The sequence below is a fragment of the Fundulus heteroclitus genome, chromosome 20, assembly GCF_011125445.2.
Source record: "Fundulus heteroclitus isolate FHET01 chromosome 20, MU-UCD_Fhet_4.1, whole genome shotgun sequence".
NCBI classification, from domain to species: Eukaryota; Metazoa; Chordata; class Actinopteri; order Cyprinodontiformes; family Fundulidae; genus Fundulus; species Fundulus heteroclitus.
Window position 1 is genome coordinate 20,234,035 of NC_046380.1, and position 12,584 is coordinate 20,246,618.

Consider the following 12,584-nt stretch of genomic DNA (forward strand, 5'->3'; position numbering starts at 1 on the left):
GCAGCCCCACTGAGTTTGTGGAAAAAAGAAATCAAACAAAAAAAAAAAACGAAACAATTATTGCTACATGCTTATCTTTACCAGGGGGGGGCAATAAATAAAGAGTCCCCTGGAAACGTGGCAGCATATTTCATTCCCAACACCTCCCAACCTGGATTTCAGACCCTATGGGTTGACAGAAAGCATAGACAGAGCAGGCAAAGTAAAAAGGGGAGGACTTGTGATGCTTGTTAACAACAACTTGATTTATTCCTAGATATGTCATGTGGACCGAGCGCCTCTTCAGACTGAACATTGGACTGTTAGCCGTGAGCTTTAGGCCCCATTATCCTCTGAGACATTTTACCTGTGTCATTTTGTTCAGCTCAATTATGTTCCGCTACAAACAAAACACTGCAATCATGCAGCTCTTTCTGCAACACTTTCAACTTTCTGAATGTTCCTCAGCTGTTTAATTCAGTAGCTTGACTGCATCTATAAGGGGTTCTGAGCACATTGAATGGGCAACCCGGCGCGTGAACTTTTCCACCAAAGCCAGAAGCCGCACGAGGCTGACGTTGCAGGTAATGTTTCACACAACATTTTGAATGCGTAATTATTTTAAATTTCTTCGCCTCGGCATTGTAGAGAGCCCTGGCTGCAGTGGGAAAGGCTTAACCACTGAAATTATAGTCTGATTCTGATGAATGGCAATGAGACAGATTAATCGACTGCTGTGCAAACCCTTACTTATCTGATTTGTAGGACTGCACCTCCCTCCCTGTTCTTAAAAGGCAGAAAGATCCCTCTAGCAGTAAATGGGATGTAATTTGCGTTTGAATGGAAAATTGGCAAAAGATAACATGTTTTTATTCCAGTTTTTTAGTTTTTAGTTACGCTTTGGAACAGAAGGGTCCTCTGTAAGGAAATATTTCTCTATGGTCAGTGCATTGATAGCAGTGTAAAAAGTGTATCTGGTTTGCAGCATGCTGTATAGGATACTCTCTTTTTATTTAGATCCATCAACTCTTCCAAGGTTCATTAAGCCCTGTTTTCTTTATAAGAGATCAACTGCCGTTATCCTACATTTTTGTCAGCCTAACGTGAGAAACGCTATATGGGGAATAAAAACATCTCGGTTATGACACCTTTTTTAACATCCGCCTTCCATCATTTAATACAGATTGCTGATTTTAGTTTTGTTTTGTATATTTTTGTGTATATCGCACATTTCTTATTTATTGCACATCAACAAGCAAGAAAAGCGGAGGTTGAAATTTACAAATCGGGGGAAAGAGGAAAACATTTTTACTTGTTCTGTGATTGTTGATAGTTGCGTGTAATAAAATCTGTCAGTAAGATGCATTCTTTTAAAGCTGCCAGTGAAATAAAAATTCAGACTACTCTGCCAGCTACACTATTAATTTAAAAAAAAAATATATATATATACATAAAAATGGGGAAGATGATAGTCGTAGGTAATTGAAGCTACCTCTGGTTTGGACTAGCTTATCTTCAGTATTTGTCTTAAATAAGCATATTGCCATCCCAGGTGTTTAGTTTGAGCTTCAGCTCATCCTGTAGAAATATTCAAACTTGGTATATGTTTGTGATTGGTTTATTTAAAATGGAAAAGAGTATAATAGAATTTCTCCCTGTTGCATACAACGAAAAAACACTTTAGCTGCTCTCGTTTGGCAGTGTGAACGTCACACGCTAACCACACCACTCGCTGTGGGTTCTACCTGTTCTCCTGAGAGAAGCTGAAGAACCACATGGTGCAGCAGTTCACCAGCAGGTTCTCTGTCACTGATCTGCAAAGGTTTGTGAGTAGCTGGCGAGGAAGGAGAACACACTTTAATGTCTTTGTTGGACTTTCCCCACCTAATGCGAGATATGCGGACACCCAGAAACTCGCAGTTCTCAACTCTCCAAATAGGAGCGTCTCTATGTACTTCTTTTGTCTTTGAGACGTTTAGGTCCAGGTTATTTTTCCAAAACTAGTGTGAGGTGATGGACCTCCTCTCTGTAGGCCGACTCATTAACAGAAACGAGACCTACAGCAGGGGTGTCGTCAGCAGACTTGGACTGTGGCGTTGGTGAAGTGAGCAGTCATGAGTGAATATTGAATTAAGGACAGGTCTGCGGACACACTCCTGGACTCCTGGGGTGTCCCTGTCTTCAGGATGAGGGTCGATGATGTGTGCTTATGCATACGGACCATCTGTGCTCTGTTCTTTAGGATATTCAGAATCCACCTGAATACTGAACTGCCCAGGTTGCTCGGTTTGTTAACCAGGGTGCGGGGAATAACGGCGTTGGTGTGGAGCTGCGGTCCACACACAGCATCCTGATGCTGATGCAGACGTTATCCTTCTCCAGGTGGGTCAGGGCTGTGTGGAGAGCTGTTATTACGGCGTTCCCTGTTGACCTCTTTGCTCCGTATGCAAATTGGTGTTGGTCACAGTCAGCCGGCACAGCGGCGCTAATGTGGAGAAGGGAGAGTATTTTAAAACATTTGGTGACGATCCTTCAGCCGATGGCATCCAGACTCGTCGCCTTGCTGGTGACGACTCCTCCTCCTTTGTCTACGCTAGTAGTGTCTGGGAGGGTTCTGTCCGTGGTGCTGGTGTCACTTATGCTGTCCTTGTAGCCTCTCTGATTGGTGTCTACCAGGTTTCTTTGGAGGCCTGCAGGGTCCCCACATTTAAAAGCTTTCTGTCGTGTTTTAAGCAGTGTGAGCCTTCGTTTTTGGATTTGGTTTGGTTAAGCTTAATGTAATGTATGAGTGGACAGTAGAGATGTGTCTTTCTCAATGAAAATAAAATGAAATTGATATCAGGTTGATGTATATATATGTAAAACTTTGAAAATCATCATTCTATATATAGTATTTTGCATTTATTCACAACCCTGTGAAGGATCTGTAAAAAGTTTGATAGAAATTCATCTTTTGTTGTAGCAGCAGAACACCCCCAGACCGCACCCACACCACAAAAAATCAATAGAGAAAAAAATAATAATAATTAGAATTTTTATACAGTTTTGATACACACTCGGGCATAAAATCTCACGTTACAAAAAATATTACGTATTTGATCATCATATGGTGTTACACTTATTGGTACCACAACGATTCCTTTGAAAAACACTGTTGTGAAAAAAAAAATCCTCCTTTAGAGATCCTTTCTGTTTTTGCTTTTTTTTTGTCACGCTCAATATTTCGGATCAGAAAATAAATGCATTTTGCATCCAGCATTTTGCATTTGTTCAGATTACTTTTTGCTCTGGTATTAAACTCTGTCTGATCTAAAGCATTTATGGATGATAAAAAAAAGGATACAAATACTTTTTCTCAGCACTGTAAATGTAAGAGGGAGCACTTTTCACTAATATAATATCCATTGTGAGGAGGATGATAAGGGAGTTAAATATATCTTAAAACGTCGCTTCATATCTGCATTCAGACCTGTTTTCTCAGAGGCCTGCCGGGGGGAAAAAAAAAGGTGTTTTTCTTTTTCCCACCACCACAAACGTAAATGTGTGATGTTTTTTAAATGCTACTAGCAGTGTAACTGGAACCAATAGAGACTGAGATTGGGCTTTATATTAATAAACGCTCCAGTTGAGTGTGATATGAAACAAATGTTTAAACACCTCATTCCGACTGTAATGCACATTGGAGGATCTGAGATGCTGTGATCCTGGTTCTCGTCCAGAGGGCCGGCATCTTTAAAAGCGTACAAGGCATTGCAAACTCTTTGGGACACTAGGGCGTTTTAAATTTAAATCTAGTAGCCTAAAATGGGCCCTTATTTAGTCTTTTAGCAGGATAATGACTCAAAAAATCTTCACACAAAAATGACTTACCAGTAGTGCCAAAAAGACTAAAATATCATGACTGTTCATGTGCAAATTTCCATAGCATACAATGTGATTCTGGGTTTTGAAGGCCAAATGTTGAATCAATAAATGATGGGAGATGGGAGTGAAGGAGAACAACTTTGGATGAAAAAGTTCCAAAAAGGGAGAGATGTTACAGACATACATGACTTTTAAGATAAAGCCTCCTGGACTTGAGATTTTAACATGTGTCCAATAAAACTGCTCAGGTATTATGGCGACTACGGTCTGGCTGCTGATCTGAAGAACGTATTGTGAACTATATTATTGCTGCCATCATCAAAGTTTGAGGGACTCGGCCATAAATAATTTGCCCTGTTATGTAAAACAGCTTTAATTGTGAAGTTTGCCCATTTTTTTAAATTTCCTTTGAATGACTTTAGTTTGGATATTAACTTCTAACCTCTCCTCTCTGAACAATCACTGAGAACCCTGGTATTAAGTGTCAGCGTTCGGCTCGTGTCTGCGATATATTACCATATCAGCTGTTGGAATTTTGTGTTTTGGCTTTTAGTCCCATCTTTGCGCTGCTTTCTTCTAGGATGTGACAGGGTATAGAAAAAAATAAATATATATATATATATATATATATATATATATATATATATATATATATATATATATATATATATATATATATATATATATATATATATATATATATACACACACACACACGACTCATAATAAATGTGGATCATTTAGCAGGATTTCCAGTCATATTGTCCTGGTTTACTTTAAAACTTTAAAATTAAATCATGGCATCTGAAACATCATTAGTTCAGCTTTGTAGTCCAACTGTTTGCTTTTAGTTTCTATTCTCCCATGTTCTATTTTGTTTCTACATTTTATTCCTACTTGCTTTTATTCTGTTTTATTTTCCTATATTTTAATCATGTAAAGCACTTTGCATTGTCTCTGTACTGAATTGTGCTATATAAATACATTTGCCTTACCTTGCCTTGTGTTTAAACGACTGCTCTTCCAGTCACCCGTCACTGAAAACATTTTTAACCGTCATTTGATGGTCTTGTCACCGTTTAGCATCACTTTGGCAAGATTATTTGTCTGAAGGGTTTATATTTATCTTAGATCATGAATTATGTTTATTTTTTTACGTTTGCCAACTTAAAATTACACATTATGTAGATTAGGCATACATTTTAAATATTGTGATATATATTTTACACTGAATTTAATCTATGTAATTAATTTTGGGCCATACAACTCATCCCTAATGCAAAGAATAATTTCAGTGATTTATTGTTTATATATTATCTAAGAAAATCTGATTTGGGGCATCGATATCATATGTTTGCCTCGAGGTCATGAATTAATTTATTAAGATGGGTATTTGTTTTACCACGAAGATTCTTGGCCACTGAATTGCGCCTCTGACTTGGTAATCGCACAGGATTTTCATACTTGGCTGAAGTGTGGCAAAAGGTTTCTAAATATAATAATAATAATCATAATAAAAAAAGTTATTTGGAGTTTACTGAATGGTGCATGTGGAACAATGCAATCGCCCTCTTTGCGATCCCGGGCTTTGCCTTTTAGTCCTGGTCAATGAAGGCTCACACTGCGGGCTTTTATAGGCGCCTCTGTTGCCAGGTGATTGGCTTTTTTTCAGCTGTTACATTTTGATGAGGCTGTTGATTCAAAGGTAGAGTAACCTCATAGTAGCAAGGCCATTACATAAGACTGAGTTATTTCTTTCATTGTTGATATATATATATATATATATATATATATATATATATATATATATATATATATATATATATATATATATATATATATATATATATATGCCGCAGGCAGTTAGCTGGGCTTCACACAGTTTCCATTTTGTATAAGTTGCATCGTGGCTTACGTTTTGGCGAGCACAAATCAAATGGAATGGAATATACTGAAGATGTATTTTTGTAAACAAAGCCTTAATAGAAACTTTTGCTCGCTTAAGGCTTTTATCTGCAAATTGTAAACATTTGCTCCGCGTTGTCTAAATCCTCAGTGTGTTATGATTGGCAAGCAGCTTTCAAATTACCTCATAGTATTAATGTTTCATTTATAATAGGCTGTATGCAAGGATACGAAACAGTGTGGCATTGCTGGTGCAGAAATATTATTAAATCTACAGTCCTCGCTGACAAAGTTAATCCTGCTGGCTAATGCAGTCATTAGTTTTACATGCAGCTCAAATGTATTGTAAAATTCAACCCAATGCACAGCTTTAAAATCCACAATATTGCAAATTATTTTTTACAAGATTTTTACGTTTTCCCTTTACGCCAGAGGCCGGATACTGATCCACCAGAAAGTATTCCCACCCCTTGACTTTTACCTCTTTTTTTTTTTACAATACAGTCCCATTCTAATACTGATTGATTCGGCCATTGTTTTTATGGATCAACACAAACTATACAAGACAGTAAAAAAAAATATGTTTTCAGACATTTATGTACACTTCTAAAATAATGTAAATGGCTAAAACAAATAGGTATTGAAGTATTCACACCCCTTTTTCTATAGTGCTGAAATTCAACTTGAGTTCATCTAAATTCCACGCATCATCCTTGACACACTTCTGCAACTTTCATTTAATTTGCACCTGTGGTACATTTACCAGTTTGAAGAGGATTTGGAATGAAAAACACTCGCATGTTCAAAATCTTAGAGGTGATGATGCGTATCAGAGCAGAAGCCCTGCATTGAACACAAAGAAATGGTCCGTAGGTTCTCTGAGATGGAATAGTGTCAAAGCACACAGTGGGGGAGGGATGGCAACATTTTTCTGCTATTCTGTGCGCTACCATCTCTGGAAACTGAAGAACTTTAGAACCACCAGGACCCTTCCTAAATCTGTCCGCATCACTCCACCAATCAGGCCTTCTAGTCGAGTGGCCAGAGAAAATCCACCAGTCTCTAAAAGTGACATTGCAGTCTGCTGGAGCAGAGCTAGAAAGCCCCTTGAGGATCGTCTGGCCTATTGAAACAAAATTCTCCAGTCTGGTGAATCGAAAATAAAACTCTACCCTGAGCTCACAAATGTCATGTCTTGGAAAAAAACTGTTGCAGCTATCTCTAACACAACCTCTACTATGAAGCATGGTGGTGGCAGCTTTATGCTGTGAGGATGCTTTTTGCAGCAGGTGCTGGGTGACTTGTCTGTGTTGACTCGAACACAGAGACATTATTTAAGCAGCCCACTCTGGAATGGCCTGTGACCCAGACTAAGGCAACGATTCATCTTCAAACCTGACAGTACGCTCCAGCACGTCGCTCACATAACAAAGGAGTACTCTTTGAATGTCTTCCAGTGGGTCAGCCAAACCAAACACGTAAATCTAGATTAATTTCTTTGGAAAGACCTAAAAAAATGGTTACCTACTAATGTTGTCCTTCCAACTTGAATACGTTTAAGGGGATTTCCAGAGAAGAGTAGTACAAAGCATCCATAAACAGGTCTGCCTCATCAGGCTCTCTAACAACATATTAAGCCATGGGTGTAAATAGTTATGAACCACCGGATCAACAACCTATTGAGACACAAAAAAAGACCACATCTTACTAAAAAGCTGCTTTTGCTTCGTCTGGCTGTAGATCTTTCAGAGAAGAAAAAAAAAAAAAACATGTTCAAACATATTTCAGAAAAACACTGGAAATGTAAAAAAAAAAAAAACATACTTTGTTAAGGCAATGTTTGGTTAGTTGTTTTCTTAATCACCTCAGTGAATCTGTCTCTGAATAATGAACTTTACCGGAGATGTAGCTACGTCCGGACCCTGCCCGTGTGTGTCGCTCCCAGGTTGGAGTGGTGGAACTCTGCGTGTTTCTAAATAATCCTGGATCACATTGTCTTTTTTGAAGGAGTCGAGCACCGTCTGTTTAGCTGCAAGGTGTTTATACATAGCAAGACATAAAGCCACCCTTGATTCCTCCCTTTTTTGTGTGACAGGGAGTTCTCATATCTCTTTCATGAGCTCATAGCAAAGTTGTCCTATATCTGTAGGGAATGAGATCATGAATATTGTGTTAACCCAGAAAAGTTGAAATCCACGCATGCCTTCTTGTTCCCCTGATCCCTCGGCTTTTGTTGTTGCGTTGGCCAATTGTAGCCTGGAAGAGATCAAGGGGACCCCTGTCGGTTGTGGATTATTCCTTTGTAGAAGTGCCACTGTAGGGGATAGAGGATTAAAAGAGTGGGGAGTGAATAGGGATTGTACAGGAAATGCTCCTGCTGCATATACTGCTCACGAACCATTAATGTGAACTGAGAAAATGTTATTGATTACTATTTATTTTTTAAGCCACCTGCAGGGACGTGCATTAACTCGGTTCTAATCGTCCGATTCAGTTTTAGCCGCTGTCATAACGATATTATTCCTTTCAGTGGATTGGCAAGAGGGGGATTATCTGAGCTCAGCTGATGCATTTTCTTTGTATTCTCAGCTAAATTAATATAAAGTCTGCCTCTTTGCCATTTCTGTTGCTTCTGGTTCCCTGAAGACTGCTGCAGCAGTAATAGTATTTTTAACTTTGAGTATAGGGGAGCTGAATCCCTTGGAGAAAGGTTATCACTATCCATTAGCCTACATTGAGCACGGTCTATATTATCTTGTGTGTTCTTTTTATTCTGCAGGAAGCCATGGGCCTCGAGGCTGGCCAGCTTCGTACCCAGAGTGTGCTGCAAAGAACCAATCACCTGTGGACATTGTGGATGAACAAGCCTTGGGCCGGGACGAGTATCAGGAGCTGGAGCTGGACAAGTTCAACATTGAGTCGTCCAACCAGACCACCATGAAGAACACTGGAAAGACAGGTGAGGATGTAGGATTATTTACCTGATTATTTACCTGGGATTGTTGTGTTTAAATGATTCTAATCTGAAGAATCACTTTGTAGCATAAGACTATAATATTTGTCGAATGGTGAAGAAATGATTTCTTTGATGAAATACCCGTTCCTTTTAAAGACAAAAAAATCATATTAATGATAGAAGTCATTTTAAAACAAGAAAAATTTAAAACAAATTAATCTGGAACGCCTTATTCACCGCCAGCCCGTGTTTGATCGGGGGACCTAAAAGGGATTTTAATTAGGGGGTCACCTCCAGTACTGCCCACCGGCAAACACGGCATCAATGATCTATGTTGTATATTGTCAACATTGAAATAACAGTGTTTAAGCAGTTCTTATAATCATTTACATTTAGGAGAAAATTAATGAAGTTAAGATCTAAATTCTTTAGATTTTTTATTATTTTCATTTACCTTAGTAGATTTTTTTTATTGTAAATGAGGTAATAAACTGTGTAAAATGAGCATTACTTTTGAAGCAAACAGTTGGTCCATTTTTCAATTTGCTTTTTCTTTAAAAAGGTAAGTTGAAAGTTATCTATACCCTTTTTAGGGTTCCACAATCTAACACAAATTTAATGTTTTTTGCAATATCACTGTATGCAACATACAACAAAGAGCTGCTAGGACTGCAATAAATGTTGCTACTGGTAATTATTAAAGTACCAGGGATTCAGGTTCTCTCTGGAATATATTCTGTGACACTTGGGTTTTGATGCAGCATAACAAAGATAAAGAAGGTTAAACATCTTTGTCAAAAGTAGCAGACATTGGCCAGAAGCAACTTTTTCAATTAAACCTTGCTGAGGTAGACATATTTTTATTTTCTTGCAGCTGGTTAGAATACTCTTTATCTGAGGTCCATATTTACTATGGAACCACAGCAGAAATTATTTTAAATATTTATTAATTTCAAGACATATCACATATTGCATGTTTGTCTAATATCATGCAGCCCTAACTGTTTTCATTAGTCAGTGGAAAAATAATTTATTTCCGCTAAAGCAATTGAACCTTTCAAGCATTTTTTTCCCCCACTAATACTTCCTAGCTCCAAGGTGAGGTTGGAAGGCCTCGTCGCCATTAACCTAATTTTTAGCTCCCATCACAGATCCTATCAAATTTAAGTCAGGACTCTGACTGGAAGAAACTGTTAATGTTTCTTACAATCAGAAGAAACATGGTGATAAAATCTCCATGAAGTATGAATACCATTGGTGCCTGCTAAAATAGCATTTGATCATTTACTTAAACTATTTCCTCAAAAATAAAACCATTACTAGCATAATTAGCTTAGTTCTTTCACTGAGATCAATGCACCATCAATTCACTATCTAATATTAGAATTTTGATTGCTTAACCTTTTAAAATTAAAAATTAAAAAAATCCCAGAGAGTGATCTTTTTTTAAGCAGTGGTACATTTCCACTTACAAAAACTAACACATGACCTCAATCAACCCTGCAAGTTGTTGTTCTGACCTGAATAGTCCAACTTTAGTCGTTTTATGGTTAATTTTCCATATCAATTATAACGATCATGATAAAGGATAAAAATAATAATGGATTATAAGTATCATGTGTATATTACACTGGAAATAACCAATTAAGAGTGTCATAAAAATCTTTTCCTGTAAAACATCTAACGCTCCCAGCAGCTGTGGAAGGAGGACGCTTTTCAGCAAAACATTAAATATTAAGCAACAAACCTCTGGACATTCACGTTGGTATGGTAAAAAGACACAAAATTAATTCCTCAGCTGAATCGAACCTGATCCGTTCACGATTACCTTAAGCTTATGTAGACGTGCTTTACCCTCAAAGTTTCACTCAGACCTACAAATTGATCAGACGGACACAAAGGGATTGATTTCTTTCACTCCTTAACTCTACCACAGTCCTATTGGAGAGAACAAGCTTAATGTTGCGTTCAAGAGCAGCCACGGAAAAAGAAGGCCATTACTTGCTCGTATATTTAAAACCAGATTTAATGTGCATGAAATGTTTTTTATTAAATTGCCTTTAAATTATTATGTGTACAATTTGTACATTTGTCCACCTGTTCTGTGTGAATTCAAGATCTTGGTGCCATAAATCACATATATGTCAGGCTGACGCTGGTCTTATTCAAGTACTAAATCTGACAGATTATTTTTTTATGTTGTGCTCAGCTTCTTGGCAGGTCACAAATATACATCCTTTGAGATCATGGTCTATTTTCAATGATTTCCACGGTATTCCACTCGCATTACAAGATTTTCCTCAGGTGTTATAATTAGATATCAAGTTATATTAATTGCATTTATTTTTTCTAATGTTTGTTAACCATTTTCAACCTTAAACACCTCAACACTGCTGCATAAACCGACTTTTCATGTTGCCAATTCATCTCTAAAGACTGCCACAGATGGCTAGCTAGATTTGAGTATTCAGTCAAAATAAAACATCCTTCTGAAAATAACACGCCCCTCAAAACAGCATGAAAACAAGGGGTTTTAATGGTCCATTTATCTTAGTGACTGTTAGACTGTTCAGATATCCAGATGTCATCGTAAGATTTAATGCTGAAAGAGAACTGCAGGACAGTGTGAAATGGAGGCTGCTTTTTTTTTTCTCCTGCGAAACAATGACGTGTTAACATACCTTGAATGTGCAAAACAACACTTAGACAGTTAAGATGAAATGTGGGTAAAACGCACACATCTGTGAACCTCTCCACCATCGCAGACGAAGGTCTGCTAACTTTAGACTCCTCTTAGCTCAGTAGCTTAGGATGTCGCATAAATCGTACCTAAAGAATCGGCTCCCCGCCGTTCCTCTGCAGCACAATAAACAGAAAGTATGCTCCTGATGCACAAACATAACACTCGTAACGTTGTTTAATTCACGGCCTTCATCAAATCTGCAGCAGTTTCTATTCACAGTTTTTTTAAAAACGATACCATAGACCCATACAGGTTTTTTTTTTTTTTTGGATACCCCTGTATCCATCGGCATATATTTAATGCCTTAGTAATGATAATATCTTACATTTCTATATGACTGTTGCATTTTTAATTTATTTTGAGAATAGATGTGACTAGTTCTGACCTACCGTTGACAAATTTCCGTCACAGCGTGTGTCAGAAAAGTACAATTATGCTCATTTAGTGACACACAAACATGTTCGGTTGCTATATGATTTGTGTGACTGAAAGAGGCTTATGAGGTGTTTTTATCCCCCTATTATTGCATTCATTGTCCTCGCCCTTTGCTCGTTTCTGCCTCTCTTTGTATGCAGCTTGCAAACCCTGTTTACGGACACATTTGGAATCTCACTCAATTAGCTGCCATTTCAAATCACTGCCCCATTTTCTTTTCTTTAATTCAACAAATCCATGGACCACTGGTTTGAAAACTCTGACCCTAATTGATCTGTCTGCTTTTGGCACCGTTTCTCTCTCAGAGCAGTGTCATCTTTTGCGTTTGATCATAATGAGGGTTGTTGGCCTCCATGACAACCAAGGCCACTGACACAGCCCGGCAATGCTGCTGGCTGCTTATTTACAAAGTTGGAAGTAACATGACTTGGGAACATGCACTACAAGACGGGGATTTAAATGGCTCTAAGTACCGTGAAAGTCAGGAAAGTGGAGTCACATTACCAGAAAATAGTGCACAGCAATGGCTTTTTGAAAAGGTCAGCTTAAAATGCAACAAATTCACATCACTGTATCTGGAAATTGATTCACTGTTGGTTTGACTGGAGAAAAGAGTGCCCTTTTTTTTATTTGGATCTTTTCCTTGTCATTGTTGCTGTCGGGGGAGCAAATACTTTTTCATAGCACTGTTCATAGTGCAAC

The 12,584-nt window shown here is 38.0% G+C and overlaps 1 protein-coding gene across 4 annotated transcripts in view; it reads left to right on the forward strand.

The window, feature by feature from the left end:
* ca16b (carbonic anhydrase XVI b) overlaps positions 1-12,584 on the forward strand; it is a 192,873-nt gene that overhangs the window by 94,613 nt on the left and 85,676 nt on the right. For all 4 annotated transcript variants that reach the window (XM_036152166.1, XM_036152168.1, XM_036152164.1 and 1 more), the window contains exon 3: positions 8,528-8,707. In XM_036152166.1, the coding sequence (XP_036008059.1) occupies positions 8,528-8,707 (180 nt within the window). The remainder of the gene's footprint in view (positions 1-8,527; positions 8,708-12,584) is intronic.